The 20,625-nt window shown below is 46.1% G+C and overlaps 1 protein-coding gene across 3 annotated transcripts in view; it reads right to left on the bottom strand.

Annotated features, from left to right (window-relative positions):
* The window catches only part of LOC137677186 (ubiquitin-associated protein 2-like), a 128,400-nt gene that overhangs the window by 92,757 nt on the left and 15,018 nt on the right, over window positions 1–20,625 (bottom strand). For all 3 annotated transcript variants that reach the window (XM_068424451.1, XM_068424452.1, XM_068424450.1), the window contains exon 3: window positions 4,614–4,753. In XM_068424451.1, coding sequence (XP_068280552.1) covers window positions 4,614–4,712 — 99 coding nt within the window. In that variant the 5' untranslated portion in view covers window positions 4,713–4,753. The remainder of the gene's footprint in view (window positions 1–4,613; window positions 4,754–20,625) is intronic.

The raw sequence follows: 20,625 nt of genomic DNA on the forward strand, positions 1-20,625 counted from the left end.
ACAGAACAGAAGCCACTCCATGTTAAAGATCAGTCAACAAAACAATAAGACACAATTTCCCTGGGGAGGAGCTCTAGACTGATGCACTCTCTACCAGCAGAGAACAGAGGCAATTCTTGAATTGAGTCCAATTTTGAGAATTACCTGACAAGAAAATAATGAGTTGCCAGGAGCAGAGACATCTTGCACTCTCTGTAACCCAGACAAGCACACAACTTAACTACTTTAAGACCAGTTGTTCTCTGGGTACCCAGCCCCCCCCCCCCCCCGAGCTGGAAGACAGGGATGGGGAGCAGAATGAAGCCCCCACAATCCAAGGAGAAATGGTTAGTGACCTGCTACACCACTTAGACACACACAAGTCTATTGGGGTGGATGGGATCCACCCAAGGGTACTGAGGGAGCTGGCAGAAGTGCTCACCAAGCCACTTTCCATCATCTATCAGCAGTCCTGGCTGACCGGGGAGGTCCCAGGGGACTGGAAGTTAGCAAATGTGATGCCCATCTACAAGAAGGAAGAATCTACAGGAAGGAGGATCCAGGGAACTACAGGCCTGTCAGTCTGACCTCAGTGCCAGGGGAGGTTATGGAGCAGATCATCTTGAGTGTCATCACGCGGCACGTAAAAGACAACCAGGCGATCAGGCCCAGTCAGCATGGGTTTACGAAAGGCAGGTCCTGCTTGACTAACCTGATCTCCTTCTATGACAAGATGACCCGCTTACTGGATGAGGGAAAGGCTGTGGGTGTTGTTTACCTGGACTTTAGTAAAGCCTTTGACACAGTCTCCCACAGCATTCTCCTGGAGAAACTGACTGCTCATGGCTTGGACAGGCATACACTTCACTGGGTAAAGAACTGGCTGGATGGCCGGGCCCAAAGAGTTGTGGTGAATGGAGTTAAATCCAGTTGGTGTCCGGTCACAAGTGGTGTTCCCCAGGGCTCAGTGTTGGGGCCAGTTCTCTTCAATATCTTTATCAATAATCTGGACAATGGGATCAAGTGCACCCTCAAGAGGTTCGCAGACGACACCAAGTTGGGCGGGAGTGTTATCTCCTGGAGGTCAGGAAGGCTCTGCAGAGGGATCTGGACAGGTTGGATCACAGAATCACAGAAACAACTAGGCTGGAAGAGACCTCAGGGATCATCAAGTCCAACTTTTGACCTAACACCACTGTGTCGACTAGACCATGGCACTAAGTGCCATGTCCGGTCTTTTCTTAAACACCTCCAGAGATGGTGACTCCACCACCTCCCTGGGCAGCCCATTCCAATGCCTAATAGCCCTTTCTGTGAAGAAATTTTTCCTAATGTCTAACCTGAACCTCCCCTGGTGCAGCTTGAGGCTGTGTCCTCTAGTCCTGTTGCTAGTTGCCTGGGAGAAGAGGCCAACCCCCACCTCACTACAACCTCCTTTCAGTTAGTTGTAGAACAATAAGGTCTCCCCTCAGCCTCCTCTTCTCCAGGCTAAACAACCCCAGGTCCCTCAGCCGCTCCTCATAGGACAGACCCTCCAGACCCTTCACCAGCTTTGTTACCCTCCTCTGGACTCGCTCCAGCACCTCCATGTCTTTCTTGAAGTGAGGGGCCCAGAACTGGACACAGTATTCAAGGTGCGGCCTCACCAGTGCTGAGTACAGGGGGACGATCACTTCCCTAGTCCTGCTGGTCACACTATTTCAGATAGAAGCCAGGATGCTGTTGGCCTTCTTGGCCACCTGGGCACACTGCTGGCTTATATTCAGCTGGTTGTCCACCAATACCCCCATGTCCTTTTCCACCAGGCCGCTTTCCAATCCCTCTTCCCACAGCCTGTAGCGCCATGTGGGGTTGTTATGGCCAAAGTACAGGACCCGGCACTTGGCCTTGTTGAACTTCATACCACTGGTCTCAGCCCATCGATCCAACATGTCCAGGTCCCTCTGTAGGGCCTTCCTACCCTCCAGAAGATCGACACTGCCACCCAACTTAGCATCATCCGCGAATTTACTGAGGGTGCACTCGATACCCTCACCCAGATCATCAATTAAGCTATTAAACAGGACTGGGCCCAGTACTGAGCCCTGGGGGACACCACTAGTGACCGGACGCCAACTGGATGCGGTACCATTCACCACCAGTCTCTGGGCCCGGACATCCAGCCAGTTCTTAACCCAGCAAAGAGTGCACCTGTCCAAGCCGTGGGCTGCCAGCTTATCCAGGAGAATGCCGTGGGAGACAGTATCAAAGGCTTTGCTGAAGCCCAAGTATACTACATCCACAGCCTTCCCCTCATCCACTAGGCGGGTCACCTGGTCATAGAAGGAGATCAGGTCAGTCAAGCAGGACCTGCCTTTCGTAAACCCGTGCTGACTGGGCCTGATTGCCTGGTTGTCCTGTACGTGCCGCGTGATGTCACTCCAGATGACCTGCTCCCAATTGCACTCAAGATAACCTGTTCCATGACCTTGCCAGGCACCAAGGTCAGGCTGATAGGCCTGTAGTTCCCGGGATCCTCCTTCCAGCCCTTCTTGTGGATGGGCATTACATTGGCCAGCCTCCAGCCATCTGGGACCTCCCCGGTTAGCCAGGACTGATAATAAATAATGGAGAGCGGCTTAGCAAGCTCTTCCGCCAGCTCCCTCAGTACCCTTGGGTGGATAACGTCCGGTCCCATAGGCTTGTGAGTGTCCAAGTGGCACAGCAGGTCGCTAACTACTTCCTCCTGAATTATAGGGGGTCTATTCTGCTCCCCGTCCCTATCTACCAGCTCAGGGGGGCAGTTGCCCTGAGGATAACCAGTCTTACTGTGAAAGACTGAGGCAAAAAAGGTATTAAGCACCTCAGCCTTTTCCTCAACCCTGGTCACAATGTTCCCCCCCGCATCTAATAAAGAATGGAGATATTCCCTTGATTTCCTTTTGTTGTTTGTGTATTTATAAAAACACTTTTTATTACCTTTTACTGCAGTGGCCGGATTGAGTTCTAGTTGAGCTTTCGCCTTTCTAATTTTCTTTCTACATGACCTGACGACATCCTTGTACTCTTCCTGAGTTGCCTGTCCCTTTTTCCAAAGATCATAAACCTTCTTTTTTTCCCCTAAGTTCCTGCGATAGCTCCCTGTTCAGCCAGGCCGGACTTCTTCCCCCACGGCTCGTCTTTGGGCTCATGGGGATGGCCTGCTCCTGTCCCTTTAAGATTTCTTTCTTAAAGTATGTCCAGCTTTCCTGGACCCCTTTGTTATCAAGAACCATTTCCCATGGGACTCCCTGAACCAGTGTCCTGGATCGATAGGCCAAGGCCAACTGTATGAGGTTCAACAAGGCCAAGTGTCGGGTCCTGCACTTGGGGCACAACAACCCCATGCAACGCTACAGGCTGGGGGAAGAGTGGCTGGAAAGCTGCCTGGTGGAAAAGGACCTGGGGGTGTTGATTGATGGCCAGCTGAATATGAGCCAGCAGTGGGCCCAGGTGGCCAACAGCATCCTGGCTTATATCAGAAATAGTGTGGCCAGCAGGACCAGGGAAGTGATCGTCCCCCTGTACTCGGCACTGGTGAGGCCGCACCTCGAATCCTGTGTTCAGTTTTGGGCCCCTCACTACAAGAAAGACATGGAGGTGCTGGAGAGAGTCCAGAGGAGGGCAACGAAGCTGGTGAAGGGTCTGGAGAACAAGTCTTATGAGGAGCGGCTGAGGGACCTGGGGTTGTTTAGCCTGGAGAAGAGGAGGCTGAGGGGAGACCTTATTGCTCTCTAAAACTCCCTGAAAGGAGGTTGTAGCAAGGCAGGTGTCGGTCTCTTCTCCCAAGTAACAAATGATAGGACGAGAGGAAACGGCCTCAAGTTGTGCCAGGGGAGGTTTAGATTGGATATTGGGAGAAATTTCTTCACCAAAAGGGTTATCAAGCATTGGAACAGGCTGCCCAGGGAAGTGGTGGAGTCACCATCCCTGGAGGTGTTTAAGAGACATGTAGACATGGTGCTTAGGGACATGGGTTAGCGGTGGCCTTGGCAGTGCTGGGTTAATGGTTGGACTTGGTGATCTTAAAGGTCCTTTCCAACCAAAACGATTCCATGATTCTACTCTGCTGCTGAGAATCAAGAGAATGGGGTAAGATCTTAATTTCAAGCTCGCAGATATTCAAAATAATTTTAGTCTGCTGGTGGACGACCATCCTAAATTCACTTTGTGAAGTCACTGCGTAAGAATTTTAGGATTTTGTGACCTGTAGATATGCTGAATCATGCTGTAGAACACAGCATACATCTAACAAAGCTTTTCCCACCCACCCAAATTCCTCTATCGACCAGAAATCTTCTAGCATGAGGCTGGCACATGGAAGCTGATATATGAGGACACTCAGGTCACAGGACAGAAATCCTGATGCAGGCATAATTCCTCACTGATGGGAAATGTTGATCAAGAACACAAAGCTCTTTTAGAGACAAGAATACAGTAACAACTTAATGCTGTGCTGGATTAATAAGCAATTATAGCAAAATATCAAACATACTCTTCCAAAAGAGATGATGATTTCCCCCCTGTCTTTTCTCAGTAAAAACTGACTTCGGGAAGAAATTCATATCATTACATGCTCACTTTCAACCCAAATAAGATTATATAATAGGACATACCTGTACTACTTGTTTCTGTGGTTGTGTTGGCTGTGTGGTTGAAATTTGCGTTTTGTCCCGAGTGCCCCGGGTACGTTCACTGCCCACCGAAGTCATCATATACAGTATATACAAAACAATGTATGTACAAAATAGAAAATCTGAAAGGAAAAAATAAAAAAAAGAGCATGAGTTAAGGCAAGCGTCCTGGTTTCACTGGGACAGAATCATACAGTCAATTTTCTGTTACATTTTGGTTTAGTTCATGACCAGCCATGGTATGCAGGTTTCCATGGTGATCAAGGCCATTAGCAGTTTTGAGTTAGCCAGGTGCTAAAGCTAGGAGGAGTGAAAGCCAGGGCAGCTGAGCCAGGCTGGCCCACAGGTGTGTTCTATACCATAAATGTCATGTTCACTATAAATTGGAAAGTTTGCTGGGTATGACTGCGGCTCTTTGCTCTCTTCTCGATGGTTGCCATCCCTGGAGGGTCTTGCCATCTCTATATGGGCTAAGTATAACCTTATATTTTTTTTGTATTAGCATTAACATTGATATTGGTTTTCTTATTTTATTAAATCTGTTTCAGTTTCAACCCATCAGTCTCCCTCCTTTTCCCAATTCCCTTTCTCAGTTGGGGAGGGGACATTGGGTGATAGAACAACTGGTTATTATTTAGCCCTGGGTGTGGGCTAAAGAGAGACAGCAGGGTACTGATTCTATACCCAGATAATATACAAATGCAGTAGAGCTTGAACTCTTCCTGCCTTTACCACAAACTCTATAGAGAGACTCCTTAGAAAGCAGCTTTAATACACTATTATTGGATTTATCACAGTCTTTACAGTAAAGGGGGAAATGCAGTGGATAAAAAGCATTTTTGTCAGTTGATTGGAATCTGCCTAGATCTGTACTTCCAGACAACATCTAAATCTCACAGCTTTTTCCAGTTATTTAACATACAGACTTTTCTATCTGCTACTCTGCTGAAATTCCAGCTCCAGCTGTATCACTCCTTAAATTTCTGTAATACCTGCTGTCTTGTTTTGATGCCTGGAATTTAACCACTCTCATACCGACTAAGAACACTAACATCACATTCACAAACCAGGCCATTCCTTTCTTCCCTATCATTAAACTGCTTTCCTGCACATATATGGAGGTTGTGGCCAACGCCCACTCTACTTCTCACCTCTCATTTATAAGACAAATTATGATCATTGCCTTTAAATACAACCTCTGTAGCCAGTATTTTTGTTTTATGTTCTCCCTCATACTTACAGAAATGATTTACAAAACTACCTCTTACCTTGCTTTAAACATACCTTTGTTGTATGGCAACAAAGAAACCCAAAAGAAAACTCAAACCCCACACATACGTTTGTGGCAGTCAGCTTTCATTCTCATTCATCCTCTACCATTAAAATTACTTTGAAACAAGAAATTTATTATTCCCCCTGTGTTTGTACAGTATCTAGCACAAGGTTAATTGATGAGTATGGTTTATAGTAGCTACAATAACTGGAAACAGATCTCTCAACTGGTCAGAACAGTCACAGTCAACTGCCTGGTTTCTGTTCCCATGACACTGGGAAGTGAAACTGCACATTTAGGGAACCAAGGACAATCTGCAAGTGGTGCACCTGGGCAGAAGGAGGTGTCCAAATAAGCAAAGCGCTTTTACTGCGGCCCCAATGTACGAACGCGCCTCAGCATGCAACTTGTCAGGGCAGCAGCTTAGGTGCAAGCTGGCTAGCACCGAGCTTGATGCTGAATTTCTTTATGTGCTAGTTAAAGCATTCAATTAAGTCTGAGGAAAAAGTATATTTCCATAAACTCTTACATATTTAACAAGAAAAGGCCTGCCTTTACCAGGAACTGACTGTAGTATGAGCTGAACTGGAACACTCTGTTTCTCCAGCTTTATGAATATATTCACCAAAGCCAGTCTCCTAAAGTAGTCTTTGTCATCTTCTGAGCCCCAGAACACCCAGGCCTTCAGCGCACTGCGCTTGACACTCTAAAAGCCAGATACAGTCAGAACAGAGGTTATTCAAGCTCGTAACAACATGTTCTCTGGAAAGCAAAATATTAAGTAGATGTGGAGACACTCTGAACAGCAAGTTCAACACTTATCGCTAACTATCTGGTCATGGTTGTCCACTGATATTTTAAAGACGTTATGGACAGTCTTCAGTTGAGTTTGCAGTAGAAATTACTTTTGTCCTTTGTGTTAAAATCTGCATTATAAGCCTTGCTGACTGGACTGCCAACGTTTGAAAACTAACTTAAGTTTCTATACACTAATAATGACCTTTGGGTTGTTGTTTTGTTAGGTTTTCTTTTTTAATCAGTCAGTTCATAATGATTTGAAGCTAGAACAATAAGCAATGAAAAAAAACCCTGAACAGAGAACATGACAGAGAGCACTAACCTCTCTTAAAGACAAGCTAATAGTTTCAAATATGATAGTCTGAAATTAGCCCACTGTGATATAAGATATTAAGGAGGGGCTGGTGGGGAATGTGAAGCTCAAGGGCAGCCTTGGCTGCAGCAACCATGAAATGGTGGAGTTCAAGATCCATAGGGCAGCAAGGAGGGCGCGCAGCCAGGTCACCACCCTGGACTTCAGGAGAGCAGACTTTGACCTCTTCAGGGACCTGCTTGGGAAAGCCCCTTGGGACAAAGCCCTGGAGGGAAGAGGGGCCCAAGAAAGCTGGTTAGTATTCAAGGATCACCTCCTCCAGGCTCAGGAGAGATGCATCCTGACAAAGAGGAAGGCAGGCAAAAATGCCAGGAGGCCTGCATGGATGAACAAGGAGCTCCTGGATAAGCTCAGGCACAAGAAGGAAGCCTACAGAGGGTGGAAGCAAGGGCAGGTAGCCTGGGAGGAATAGAGGGAAATTGTCTGAGCAGCCAGGGAGCACGTTCGGAAAGCTAAAGCCCTGATAGAATTAAATCTGGCCAGGGATGTCAAGGGCAACAAGAAATGCTTCTATAGGTATGTCAGTGATAAAAGACTAGGGAAAATGTGGGCCCTCTCCAGAAGGAAACGGGAGATCTGGTTACCCGGGATATGGAGAAGGCTGAGGTACTCAACGACTTTTTTGCCTCTGTCTTCACCAGCAAGTGCTCTAGCCTCACCACCCAAGTCACAGAAGGCAGAGGCAGGGACCAGGAGGATGAAGAACCACCCACTGTAGGAGAAGATCAGGTTCGAGACCATCTAAGGAACCTGAAGGTGCACAGGTCCATGGGACCTGATGAGGTGCATCCACAGGTCCTGAGGGAACAGGTGGATGAAGTTGCTAAGCCACTATCCATCATTTTTGAGAAGTCGTGGCAGTCTGGTGGTCTGGTGAAGTCCCCACTGACTGGAAAAGGGGAAACATAACCCCCATCTTCAAGAAGGGGAAAAAGGAAGACCCAGGGAACTACAGGCCAGTCTCACCTCTGTGCCTGGCAAGATCATGGAGCAGATCCTCCTGGAAACTATGGTAAGGCACATGGAAAATAAGGAGGTGATTGGTGACAGCCAACATGGCTTCACTAAGGGCAAATCATGCCTGACAAATTTGGTGGCCTTCTACAATGGGGTTACAGCATCGGTATTGGGACTGGCACTGTTTAACATCTTTGTCAGCAACATAGACAGTAGGATTGATACAGGCTGTGCGGAGAATGGATTGAGAGCAGTCCTGAGGAGAAGGACTTGGGGGTGATGGTTGACGAGAAGCTCAACATGAGCCGGCAATGTGCACTTGCAGCCCAGAAGGCCAACCACATTGTGGGCTGCATCAAAAGCAGCATGGCCAGCAGGGCGAGGAAGGTGATTCCGCCCCTCTACTCTGCTCTCATGAGACCCCACCTGGAGTACTGCATCCAGCTCTGGGGCCCCCAACATAAGAAGGACATGGAGCTGTTAGAGCAGGTCCAGAGGAGGGCCACAAAGATGATGAGAGGGCTGGAGCACCTCTCCTATGAAGAGAGGCTGAGAGAGTTGGGGCTGTTCAGCCTGGAGAAGAGAAGGCTCTGGGGAGACCTTATAGCAGCCTTCCAGTACCTGAAGGGGCTACAGGAAAGCAGGAGAGGGACTTTTTACAAGGGCATGGAGTGATAGGACGAGGGGTAACAGTTTTAAACTGAAAGAGGGGAGATTTAGATTAGATATTAGGAAGAAATTCTATGCTGTGAGGGTGGTGAGACCCTGGCCCAGGTTGCCCAGAGAAGCTCTGGCTCCCCCCTCCCTGGCAGTGTTCAAGGCCAGGTTGGATGGGGCTTGGAGCAACCTGATCTAGTGGAAAGGTGTCCCTGCCCGTGGCAGGGGGGTTGGAACTGTATGATCTTTAAGGTCCCTTCCAACCCAAACCATTCTATGATTTTATGATTATGATTCTATGAGAAATTTATGAGAAATTATAACTCCACTGGGTCTCAATTTATTCATCATTTCTGAATTAACGTCATGCTTACACAGACTCTGGTACCTAAAAATTCTGACATACATTTCAATGCTATTTTATCTATTTTCACCAAAGCTACTCAAAATATTGTGATCCATGTTTTGGACACGACGACGATACACACACGTTAAAACAAAGACTTTTCCATTTGTTTGTAAAGCACACACCGAACTATAGCCTACACTTCTCATAGCCAGGCAACCTATGGTTCCTGAGGAGGATTGTGTCTTTTCTCTCTCTCTCTCCTAACATATATTTTACAGTGGCTCTGTGACGTAGCTGTTTAAGCCATGTTTGTTTTTCAGGATGAAAGGATACTTGAAAGAAAAAGGCTGGCACACATGCATTTGAAACACTCCTGGGGGATGAAGTGGCACAGCAAGATCAGCCTGCTGGTGGGAACAGAGCCAAACCACCTGAATAGTATAACGGGATCTTTTAAAGATGATCCTCATCTTGCTGACTGTGCACAGCCCATGAGCAGCACAATTTGGCAACAGGTCCGAAGCAAAAAACCAGCAGTGAGAGCCTCTTCCTGGCAGCAGTATGGACTTGCACTTGCTTTAGACAAGTGTGGAAACACACCCTCAGTTTGACATTCCCTATCAAGCCAACATGGACACGTTATAATCCATTTCAGACACAATCCAGTCTTAAAAGCACAATTTGCAGCTTAATATAAAGGGAGCTTTAAAAATAAAGCTATTATTTCCCCTTAGTTGGCTCCCACTATCTACAAGCAGTGTCCAGACACAGCAACCAGCTCAGCCCCAGCACGCACAAGGAGCGGCTGAAGGGCCCCGCTACACTGCCAACAGTGCACTAACCAGGGAAACATCGCACCTCCCTGGTGCAGGCATGTCTTCTTCAAGCGGGGCTGAGGCTTCACACCCTACCATACCTACTCTTTAGAGTATCAAAGCAACAGACAGAAGGGAGGCAGTTAGCCACTGCCTTCGAATTACCGTAGTGACTGCAATTTTGAGTATTAAGAGGGATATTACTAATTAATAAGATGGGGTTGAACAAGAACATTTCCTTGCTCGCAAAGCAGCTTCTTATTCTCTCCAATTCCTCATATTAAAGTCTGTTTGGCAGGCTGCTGTCATAGCAGTGAGTAGGATATAACAAACTGATGAAATTAATTTTAAATGCAGATCAAATGAGGAAAGAAGATTTGAGACTGGGAGGAAAACAGGTCTTAATTAAAATCTGTTTAATAAAGATCAAAAAAATATTCAGACAAGCAGATGTTTCAGTTTCCATGTCAGGGTCTGGCTCAGTGCCAAAGTCCCTCATCACCAGTTAATATTTGACCTTGTAGACACATTGCAGCTCTAGTAAGCAGACAAAACAGCTGTATTTTGAAGAAATAGACACATGTTAAACAAAACAGACCCTCAGAGCACTAGCAGAAAAGGAGGAGAAAGCATTAGAGACTGAACTTCCCAAAACTACTGTGTAAAGATGGTGGTCATACTTTCTTTCATGACAATAAAAAAAAGTAGGACAATATTACTGTAAAACTTTTTTCACTGATGTAATCTAGTACCTCCAGAGGAAGGCTGTTTTCTACTTTAAAAACAAAAAAAACCCTTGATCAGTAGTTAAGAAAATTGTTCACTTCAAGTACGTTTAGCTTCTCCAGCACTAAAGAATTCAAATTTCAGCAATTCCTCATAAAGCAAATAACTACACTTAGAAACGGAAAGCAACAGAGGCATTTAAGAGGAAAATCATCCCAAATCTAAGTTTTGTTTGCTTTAGTGTTTCTGTCTGTACAGCAAGTTTAGCCCAAGGACCTACACTACAACAGCAGATATAGGATTGTATAATCACAGAATCATTTTGGTTGGAAAGAACCTTTAAGATCATCAAGTCCAACCATTAACCCAGCACTGCCAAGTCCACCACTAAACCATGTCCCTCAGCACCACATCTACTCATCTCTTAAATCCCTCCAGGGATGGTGACTCCACCACTTCCCTGGGCAGCCTGTTCCAATGCTTGATAACCCTTTCGGTGAAGAAATTTCTCCCAATATCCAATCTAAACCTCCCCTGGCACAACTTGAGGCCGTTTCCTCTCGTCCTATCATTTGTTGCCTGGGAGAAGAGGCTGACACCCGCCTCGCTACAACCTCCCTTCAGGTAGTTGTAGAGAGCAATAAGGTCTCCCCTCAGCCTCATTTTCTCCAGGCTAAACAACCCCCAGGTCCCTCAGCTGCTCCTCATAAGACTTGTGCTCCAGACCCTTCACCAGCTTTGTTGCCCTTCTCTGGACTCGCTCCAGCACCTCCATGTCTTTCTTGTAGTGAGGGGCCCAAAACTGAACACAGGATTCGAGGTGCGGCCTCACCAGTGCTGAGTACAGGGGGACGATCACTTCCCTGGTCCTGCTGGCCACACTATTTCTGATACAAGCCAGGATGCTGTTGGCCACCTTGGCCACACTGCTGGCTCATATTCAGCTGGCCATCAATCAACACCCCCAGGTCCTTTTCCACCAGGCAGCTTTCCAGCCACTCTTCCCCAGCCTGTAGCGTTGCATGGGGTTGTTGTGCCCCAAGTGCAGGACCCGACACTTGGCCTTGTTGAACCTCATACAGTTGGCCTCAGCCCATCAATCCAACCTGTCCAGATCCCTCTGCAGAGCCTCCTGCCCTCAAGCAGATCGACACTCCCACCCAACTTGGTGTCATCTGCAAACCAAGGTCAGACTGACAGGCCTGTAGTTCCCCGGATCCTCCTTCCAGCCCTTCTTGTAGATGGGCATCACATTTGCTAACTTCCAGTCCCCTGGGACCTCCCTGGTTAGCCAGGACTGCTGATAGATGATGGAAAGTGGCTTGGTGAGCACTTCTGCCAGCTCCCTCAGTACCCTTGGGTGGATCCCATCTGGTCCCAGAGACTTGTGTGTGTCTAAGTGGTGTAGCAGGTCTCTAACCATTTCCCCTTGGACTGTGGGGGCTTGGTTCTGCTCACTGCCCCTGTCTTCCAGCTCAGGGGGCTGGGTACCCGGAGAACAACTGGTCTTGCTACTAAAGACTGAGGCAAAGGTGGCATTAAGCACCTCAGCCTTTTCCTCAGCCTTTGTCACTATGTTTCCCCTCACATCCAATAAAGGATGGAGCTTCCCCTTGGCCCTCCTCTTGTTGCTAATGTGTTTATAGAAACATTTTTTTTATTGCCTTTTATGGCAGTAGCCAGATTAAGTTCTAGCTGGGCTTGGGCCCTTCTAATTTTCTCCCTGCACAGCCTCACAACATCTTTGTCGTCCTCCTGAGTCACCTGCCCCTTTTTCCGAAGGGCATAAACTCTCCTTTTTTTCCGGAGTTCCAGCCAAAGCTCTCCGTTCAGCCAGGCCGGTTTTCTTCCCCGCTGGCTCGTCTTCCTGCACATGGGGACAGCCTGCTCCTGCGCCTTTAAGATTCCCTTCTTGAAGAGTGTCCAGCCTTCCTGGACCCCTTTGTCCTTCATGACTGTCTGCCAAGGGACTCTGTCAACCAGGCTCCTAAACAGGCCAAAGTCTGCCCTCCGGAAGTCCAAGGTAACAGTTCTGCTGACCCCCCTCCTTACTTCTCCAAGAATCGAAAACTATCATTTCCTGATCACTATGCCCAAGACAGCCTCCAACCATCACATCACCCACAAGTCCTTCCCTGTTCACAAACAACAGGTCCAGCGGGGCACCTTCCCTAGTTGGCTCACTCACCAGCTGTGTCAGGAAGTTATCTATCTCCCACACACTCCAGGAACCTCCTAGACTGTTTCCTCTCTGCTGTACTGTATTTCCAGCAGACATCCTCTAAGTTTAAGTCCCCCACGAGAACAAGGGCTACTGATCGTGAGACTTCTCCCAGCTGCTTATATAATATTTCATCTGCCTCTTCATCCTGGTTGGGTGGTCTATAGCAGACTCCCACCATGACATCTGCCTTGTTGGCCATCCCCCTGATCCTTACCCATAAACACTTGACCCTTTCATCACCATCCTCAAGCTCTAGACAGTCAAAACACTCCCTAACCTACAGGGCCACCCCACCGCCTCTCCTTCCTTGCCTATCCCTTCTGAAGAGTTTATAACCATCCATTGCAGCACTCCAGTTGTGCAAGTCATCCCACCATGTTTCCGTGACAGCAACTATGTCATAGTTTTCCAGCTGCACAATGGCTTCCAGCTCCTCCTGTTTGTTGCCCATGCTGCATGCATTGGTGTAGATGCACTTCAGCTGGGCTATTGATCCCACCACCTTTGTGTGTGGGAGAAGCCCTAATTCCTGCATGACCATTCTCAGGCACTTCTGCAGTTTCTAACCCATCACTAACCCTTGCGTCTCTGCTGCTGCCTGGCTCTCCATCCCCTGCCTCCACTGAGACGGCAGACCAAAGGTCCTCACTTAGCACACCATCCCACAGACATGTGCATGCCCCCCCAGGCTTGTCTCTAGCAAGCCTGGTTTTATCCCCTTCCCGCTTCAATACTAGTTTAAAGCTCTTCTGATGAGCCCTGCTAACTCCTGGGCAAAGATCCTTTTCCCCCTTTGAGACAGGTGTACATCTGCAGCCAGCAGGCCTGGTGCTGTGTAGATCGACCCATGACTGAAAAACACAAAATTGTGCTGGTGACAGCAGTCTCGGAGCCAGGAATTGATCTCCTGGCTCTTCCTGTTTTTTTCCTTCATCATTCCCTGCAACTGGAGGGACAGAAGAACATTACAGGTGCTCCTGATCCCTTAACCAGTTGACCCAAGGCCCTGAAAGTCTCCCTTAGTTGCCCTCTGACTTCTCATAGCTATTTCCTTGCTGCCAACCTGAAAAATCAATAACGGATAATAATCTGAGGGCCTTACTAGGGTGGGAAGCTTTCTCTTCACATCTTTAACCCAGGCCCCAGGGAGGCAGCAGACTTCCCTGTGAAGTGGGTCTGGTCGGCATATCGGGCCTTCTGTTCCCTTCAGAAGGGAGTCTCCTATGACAGTGACTCGTCTTTTTTTCTTTATGGATGCTGTTTTGACACAGTGATTAGGTTGACTTAGCCTCAGTGACACCTCTGAGCTAGATGAACCATCATCCTCCTTACTGTCCTGGTCACAGAATCAACTAGGTTGGAAGAGACCTCTGGGATCATCGAGTCCAACCTTTGACCTAACACCACTGTGTCAACTAGACCATGGCACTAAGTGCCACATCTATTCTTTTCTTAAATACCTCCAGGGATGGTGACTCCTCCACCTCCCTGGGCAGCCCATTCCAATGCCTAATAGCCCTTTCTGTGAAGAAGTTTTTCCTAATGTCTAACCTGAACCTCCCCTGGTGCAGCTTGAGGCTGTGTCCTCTAGTCCTGTTGCTAGTTGCCCAGGAGAAGAGGCCAACCCCCACCCTGCTAAAACCTCCTTTCAGGCCCCCTTGCAGGGCCTCATACCTATTATGCAGGGGCACCTGGGATGGTGGGGCAGTCACAGAGGAGATGCACCTGCTGCACCAGGCAGGAACTTGTTGCCATTGCCCCTTATCACTTAAGTCCCTCTGTTCAGCCAGGTGGAGAGGAGGCAGGGAACCCCCCTTATCATGTGCCCTGTCTGTCTGTCGGGCCTGTCCCAAGGAAGGTAGGGTGCGATTCCCATAGTCTTTCTTTCTCTCGCACTCCTTGATACTCCTCAACCTGCTCACCTCCTTCTGTAGCTCTGTCACTAAGTGGAGGAGTTCCTCTGCCTGGGCGCACCTTGCACAGATGCGCTCACTGCTGCCATCCGCTGCCTGACAGCTGGGTGGCAGCATGTTCTCCCGGGAGCTCTGTCTGGGAAGCTGCACCAGTTGTGGCAGGTGCAGACCTTAGAGAGGCCTTGGCTCTCTGCTAGGTGGATACCATTGCTCCCTGGTCAAGCTCACAGAGCTTCAGTGCCCTTCCTGCACACCCTTCCACATGAACTGCCGCACCACTCCCTGGCTGATGCGCCACGCCCTGTTTGCCCACCCTGGTCACTAGCGCTCCCTAAGGGCTTCTTTTATATAAGCGTGGGGGGGCTGGGCTGCTGTTACACCTGGCCCCGCCCAGGTCGCATCAGCCACTGTGGCAGGAGCTGTGGGCTCCTGGCAGCTTTCTTGGCTCCCTCTGAGGTTCTCACATTTCGAGAAACCCCCCTGTGCACCTTGCTAGAGCGCTCCGCTGCAGATCTTGCTGGCACCAGAGCTGCTCACCTCGGCAACTGAGCTGTCACGACTGAGTCATAAGTATTAATAAGCAGTCACCAGACTGGTGATGGAATGGCAACAATTATTCTAGTTTCCTAAAGCAGCACCAAAGTATTGTTATCTCAACATCCAACATTCCTGAAGAGACTAAATCCTACCCACTCCCAAAGTCTCCATACTGTAAGTCTTATTCAACTCATTTACTTGGGTTTTTGCTTTGGATTTTAGAAGGAAAAGAGGAAGGCAAAGAATCAAAGAGTAATTGAATGCATATCAACACAAAAAGCAGGTTTTTAAAGGTATCATAATGCTTTCTTTGATCTTTTGTTCAACTTTCCTTTGGCAAGAAATCTAGTCCTTTTAGACTCAAAGAAGTCAGAAAAGCTAGAGATACAGAATCACAGACTGGTTAGGGTTGGAAGGGACCTCTGGAGATCATCCAGTCCAACCCCCTGCCAAAGCAGGTTCCCCTAGAGCATGTTGCACAGGGTCGTGTCCAGGCAGGTTTTGAATATCTCCAGAGAAGGAGACTCCCCACCCTCCCTGGGCAGCCTGTTCCCAGGCTCTGGCACCCTCAAAGTAAAGAAGTTTTTGCTCATATTCAGATGGAACTTCCCATGTTTCAGTTTGTGCCCATTGCCCCTTGTCCTGTTGCTGGGCACCACTGAGAAGAGACTGACCCCATCCTCTTGACACCCACCCCTAAGGTATTTGTAAGCATTGATAAGATCCCCTCTCAGTCTTCTCAAGCTGAACAGACCCAGCTCTCTCAGCCTCTCCTCATAAGGGAGATGCTCCAGTCCTTTGATCATCTTTGTAGCTCTTCGCTGGACTCTCTCCAGTAGTTCCTTATCTTTCTTGAACTGGGGGGCCCAGAACTGGACACAGTACTCCAGGTGTGGCCTCACCAGGGCTGTGTAGAGGGGCAGGATAACCTCCCTTGACCTGTTGGCCACACTCTTCCTAATGCACCCCAGGATACCATTGGCCTTCCTGGCCACAAGGGCACATTGCTGGCTCATGGTGAACTTGTCCAGAATACACAGAATACAAATTGACTTGACAGGGTGGCAAGCCCCGCAAGACACATTAAATCTATTCCTGAACTTCCAGGGACAGACTACGCACTGCAATACCACCTGACTTTCAAGAATCCTTCTGAAGTTAAATATTCACTTCCATCAGCTGAACAAAACATTTGCAGTTTCAATTATTTTCCTGAGGCAGTCTCAAGAAAGTTATTTTCTTGACTCTCTGGAAAAGGAGCTGTGATAAAGAACACTGTGCAGAAATCTGTGTAAACACCTTAAAAGTGTGATTGCTTTTTTATACTCAAAGCTATTCAAAGATTTCTCACAATGATAGGGCTGGGAAAAGGCTGCAGGACACTGCCTCATGATGGCATGACTACTGTACATGTACAATGAGTGTAGATTTTACTGCTATGGCAGTAGCGTGACATGAGTATGAGGATAAAGAGTGGAGGAAAAAAAACTTGTCTGCAAAGCATCGATGCAATGCATTTCCCTCAAGTGCTGTTGTCTAAAGAATCTCACCACCTTTATTACTGCTTGAAAGGGGAAAGAGAGTTTGCAAGAGTCAAATGTTCCTCAGGAACAGTGCTGATTACTCAGTGTCCGTACTGCCCCAAGCCAACAATACTGAACCTGAACTTATGGATCCTAGGAGGATTCACATCTCCTCTTACGGTCTTCTACAGTAAATAGGAAGAATATTGATGGCCAGGAGTAGACCTGCATCACTGGCAGAACACCACAGGAGAGAGAAATTGTACTATCTGTATGCTCTCATGTTTTACCAAGAAAAGAGGATTGCTGGGAGTGGCCAGAGTACCAGCACAAACATATAAACTAACATATACACTTCCAGTTGTGTTAGCAAAGCGTACTGAAAAAAAAAAGTGAATACTCTTACCCACCTTTCTTAAAACTCACTGAGTTGTTAGTTGAAATTATTATTCTGCCAAGTCAATCTATAATTAGCTAAGAACACAGCCCAATCTACAGAAATCAATAATTTCTCATTACCAGCAAAAAAAAAAAAGTTAATTTCAAGGATTAGTATTCCTAAGAAAATGTTATACAAAGGAAGACAAAGAAATACACAAATAGGTCTTACAAATAAAAGAGAAGACAGCATTGTTTTGGAAGAGAAAGAAGTGCTCATCTTAAGAAAAAAAAAAAAAAAAATGGAGTTAGGCAAAGGCTGGTCACATATCCAGAGCCCTTCTCAAAAGCATGATGTGGAAGTGGGACTGAACAGTGCATGTTTTCCACTAGTAGAGCAGGTTTCAATCATGAAAGTAATATCATTAACATTATTTTAAAAAAATCTTCTAATCTCACAATAACTATCTTTGCTATTAACCCAGTGTCTCTGCTTAACAGACATGTTTCACATTTCAGTGTATACTGGTGATTACCCTAGTTTTAATCAAAATCTGCCAGCTACACCCAATAAACATCCATTGGACTTGCCCTCATCATTTCTTTATAAATATTCAAACTTCAGAGGCAACAAGTGCCCTTATTCATACAGAAATTTCTGAAGGAGGAATCTAAATTTCCCCAAATTCAACTTTCATTGGTATTAAAAAAAAAAAAAACACAAACAAAAAAACACACACAAAAAAAAAACACCACACAGACAATCGCACAAAAATCAGAGAAGCCTAACCAATTTCCACCTAAGGCTTTCTCTTTCACACAACCAAGGCAATCTACAGACTGCTAAAAATGTGGTTAGCAAAATCCACCCAGCTCTGCTGCTGTCAGAAGACAACACTCCTGAGTGATTCTGAACAATCAAAAGGCAGTGAATCTCCTAGAATATTCAGATGACTTGATCTTATGTTTCAGACATCAATATCTACAAAGTCATTATTCTCATCTTTTGCTGCCTTTCTGCAAGAGCACCATTTTAGATAGTACCAGCTGGACTTCCATATGCAAGAAGAATAAAGTTCTACTCCCTATCCTAATTCTAAGCCCCATGTTTGCAAGGACCTGCAAGATGCACTAGTTACCAGCACTTACCATTGACTGTAATTAAACTTTAAGTAACAGAGACCCAGTTAGAAAATAAAATGCAGTTAGTCTAAGGACCACTTCGAACTATCAGAAATTGAGAATCTTACTAGACCATAACGCAGACCATAGTTGTTGCCATCAACTAAAAAAAAGCCGCACTGGTCCACATAGAAATATAACATAGAGAAAACAGGAATTCTCTTTGAGAAGCAGTGATCATGGGGATCCTGTAAGGAAGGGGCAACAGCAAGTTCATTCTTGAAGTATGCTTCTCTGCTGAGGAATATTTTAAGAAAAGCTCTGGCCTGTCTTCATATTCTAAGACCTGAAGGAAAAATTAAATACATGTTCCTGTCATCTTTGATGGAAGGACCTCATTTCATAGAACGGTTTGGGTTGGAAGGGACCTTAAAGATCATCCAGTTCCAAACCCCCTGCCATGGGCAGCGACACCTTTCCACAAGACCAGGTTGCTCCAAGCCCCATCCAACCTGGCCTTGAACACTGCCAGGGAGGGGGCAGCCACAGCTTCTCTGGGCAACCTGGGCCAGGGTCTCACCACCCTCACAGCATAGAATTTCTTCCTAATATCTAATCTAAATCTATCCCCTTTCAGTTTAAAACCATTCCCCCTTATCCTGTCACTACTTTCCCTTGTAAAAAGCCCGTCTCCAGCTTCCCTGTAGGCCCCCTGAGGGAAGACCTCCAGTACACATCACTGCTTGCAATATGCTCACATATTCAGAAAACCAAAGAAAACAAGGAGTCTTGCTGAAAAAAGCTCTTTTAAATAAAGCAAGATATTCTAGAACATCGTTCTCTAATTTTCCCCCAGATGATCTTTCTTCAAGGTTCATCTTAGGCAAAAGGAGAATCTACCAAAATAAAAACCTATTTTTTTTAGTGACATATACGACACTGAATATAAAGTTCCAGATGGAGAAAAAGAAACAATAGTTTCTACGGCAGTATTAAAGGCTTCCTTCCTTCACAATCTTATGCTTTCACTGTGCATAAAATCTTGATGAAAACTCACAGCCATTTGGTTCAGTTTAGTTTTCCAAAGTGAAACCTTGTGAGAAGCTGAGTCCTTTTTCAAACTTTTTGTCAGGTGCTCAGAGACGAGCAGCCACAGAAACAGTACTGAGAACTGAAAGCCATAACAGATCATTTTTATTTCTCTGCCAACTCTGGATTGCTCCTTCTATGGTCACAACCAGTGTTAGCATTTTGTCTAGCTTTAAACAAAGCGGGGTTTATTAGTTTCCTTTGATACTAATCCTCATCTTGACCTGCTTCAGTCAGAAAACTTGATTTTACCCCAGGTTTTCCAACTTTATTTTGAGCATTATTTTTCTCACAATCACAACTTCTCAACTTGGTGTCAGGTGTAAATTCACTTATTCTTGTTCCGTTGATCTAGAATTTTACATGAGACCAGGTCTATCTGATCTACACCAAAATGATACCAAGCTATCCAAAGAGATGAAGGATTAACAATCTTTACAACTTCAAACATAAAACACACTAGAAAAGAGTGGGTAAATAAAGTGCTCTCCGCACAATGCATCACAAAGTCATCCAGGCTGTTCTTGTGTGTTTAACATTAAAAAGGCAAAACGAAATTTATCTCCCACTTCCTAGTTAGTTTCTTAATCTTTTTAAAGAAGATACCAAAGAGACAAGTTTACTCACATATGATGTCAAACTGTCCAAATTTTATTGCACTTAATTCAGTATTTATTTTCTCTCCAACATAAGTGGGGGGAACCACCCTTAGGCTTCTTCTAGACCCACAGTCACTGTTCCAGCTCCCCATCTTTACCTTTTTCTGCAAGTCTGGACTGACTTAAATGTTGTTTGGCTGCCATGCATTTTCTGTCTCTGGTAGGAGGTTCTCACTCTCCTCCTCCATTTCTTTCCAAACCAGACTAGCTTATAATAAAATCGAAGAATGTGCAAAGAATCATTTTTTAAAGTCTGCAAAATCTGAATTAGCAAATGAAGTTTTTCTTCAAAACTTCCTTCCTATTGATAGACCATTAAGAAATTCCTTTTCACAGAAATTTATTCACTCATTTTCTTAAAGCTTACATTTCCTTTTAAATATATTTTTGTATTCTGCAGGGTCATTCATTACTACACTGTACTAAACTAACAGCCTGATTCCACAGATGTATGCTGGTTTTATATACTGTGCAGCGCAACATTAAAATGCCTAAGTAGAAAGCCTGTTTTCTAAAACATCCCAAAAAGATATTAGTCACCTGTCTATTTTACCATCAGTCTAAAAGACCAAGCACTCTGCTGCAAATCAAGTTACTCAGT

This window comes from Nyctibius grandis, assembly GCF_013368605.1.
Source record: "Nyctibius grandis isolate bNycGra1 chromosome W unlocalized genomic scaffold, bNycGra1.pri SUPER_W_unloc_2, whole genome shotgun sequence".
Lineage (NCBI taxonomy): Eukaryota > Metazoa > Chordata > Aves > Nyctibiiformes > Nyctibiidae > Nyctibius > Nyctibius grandis.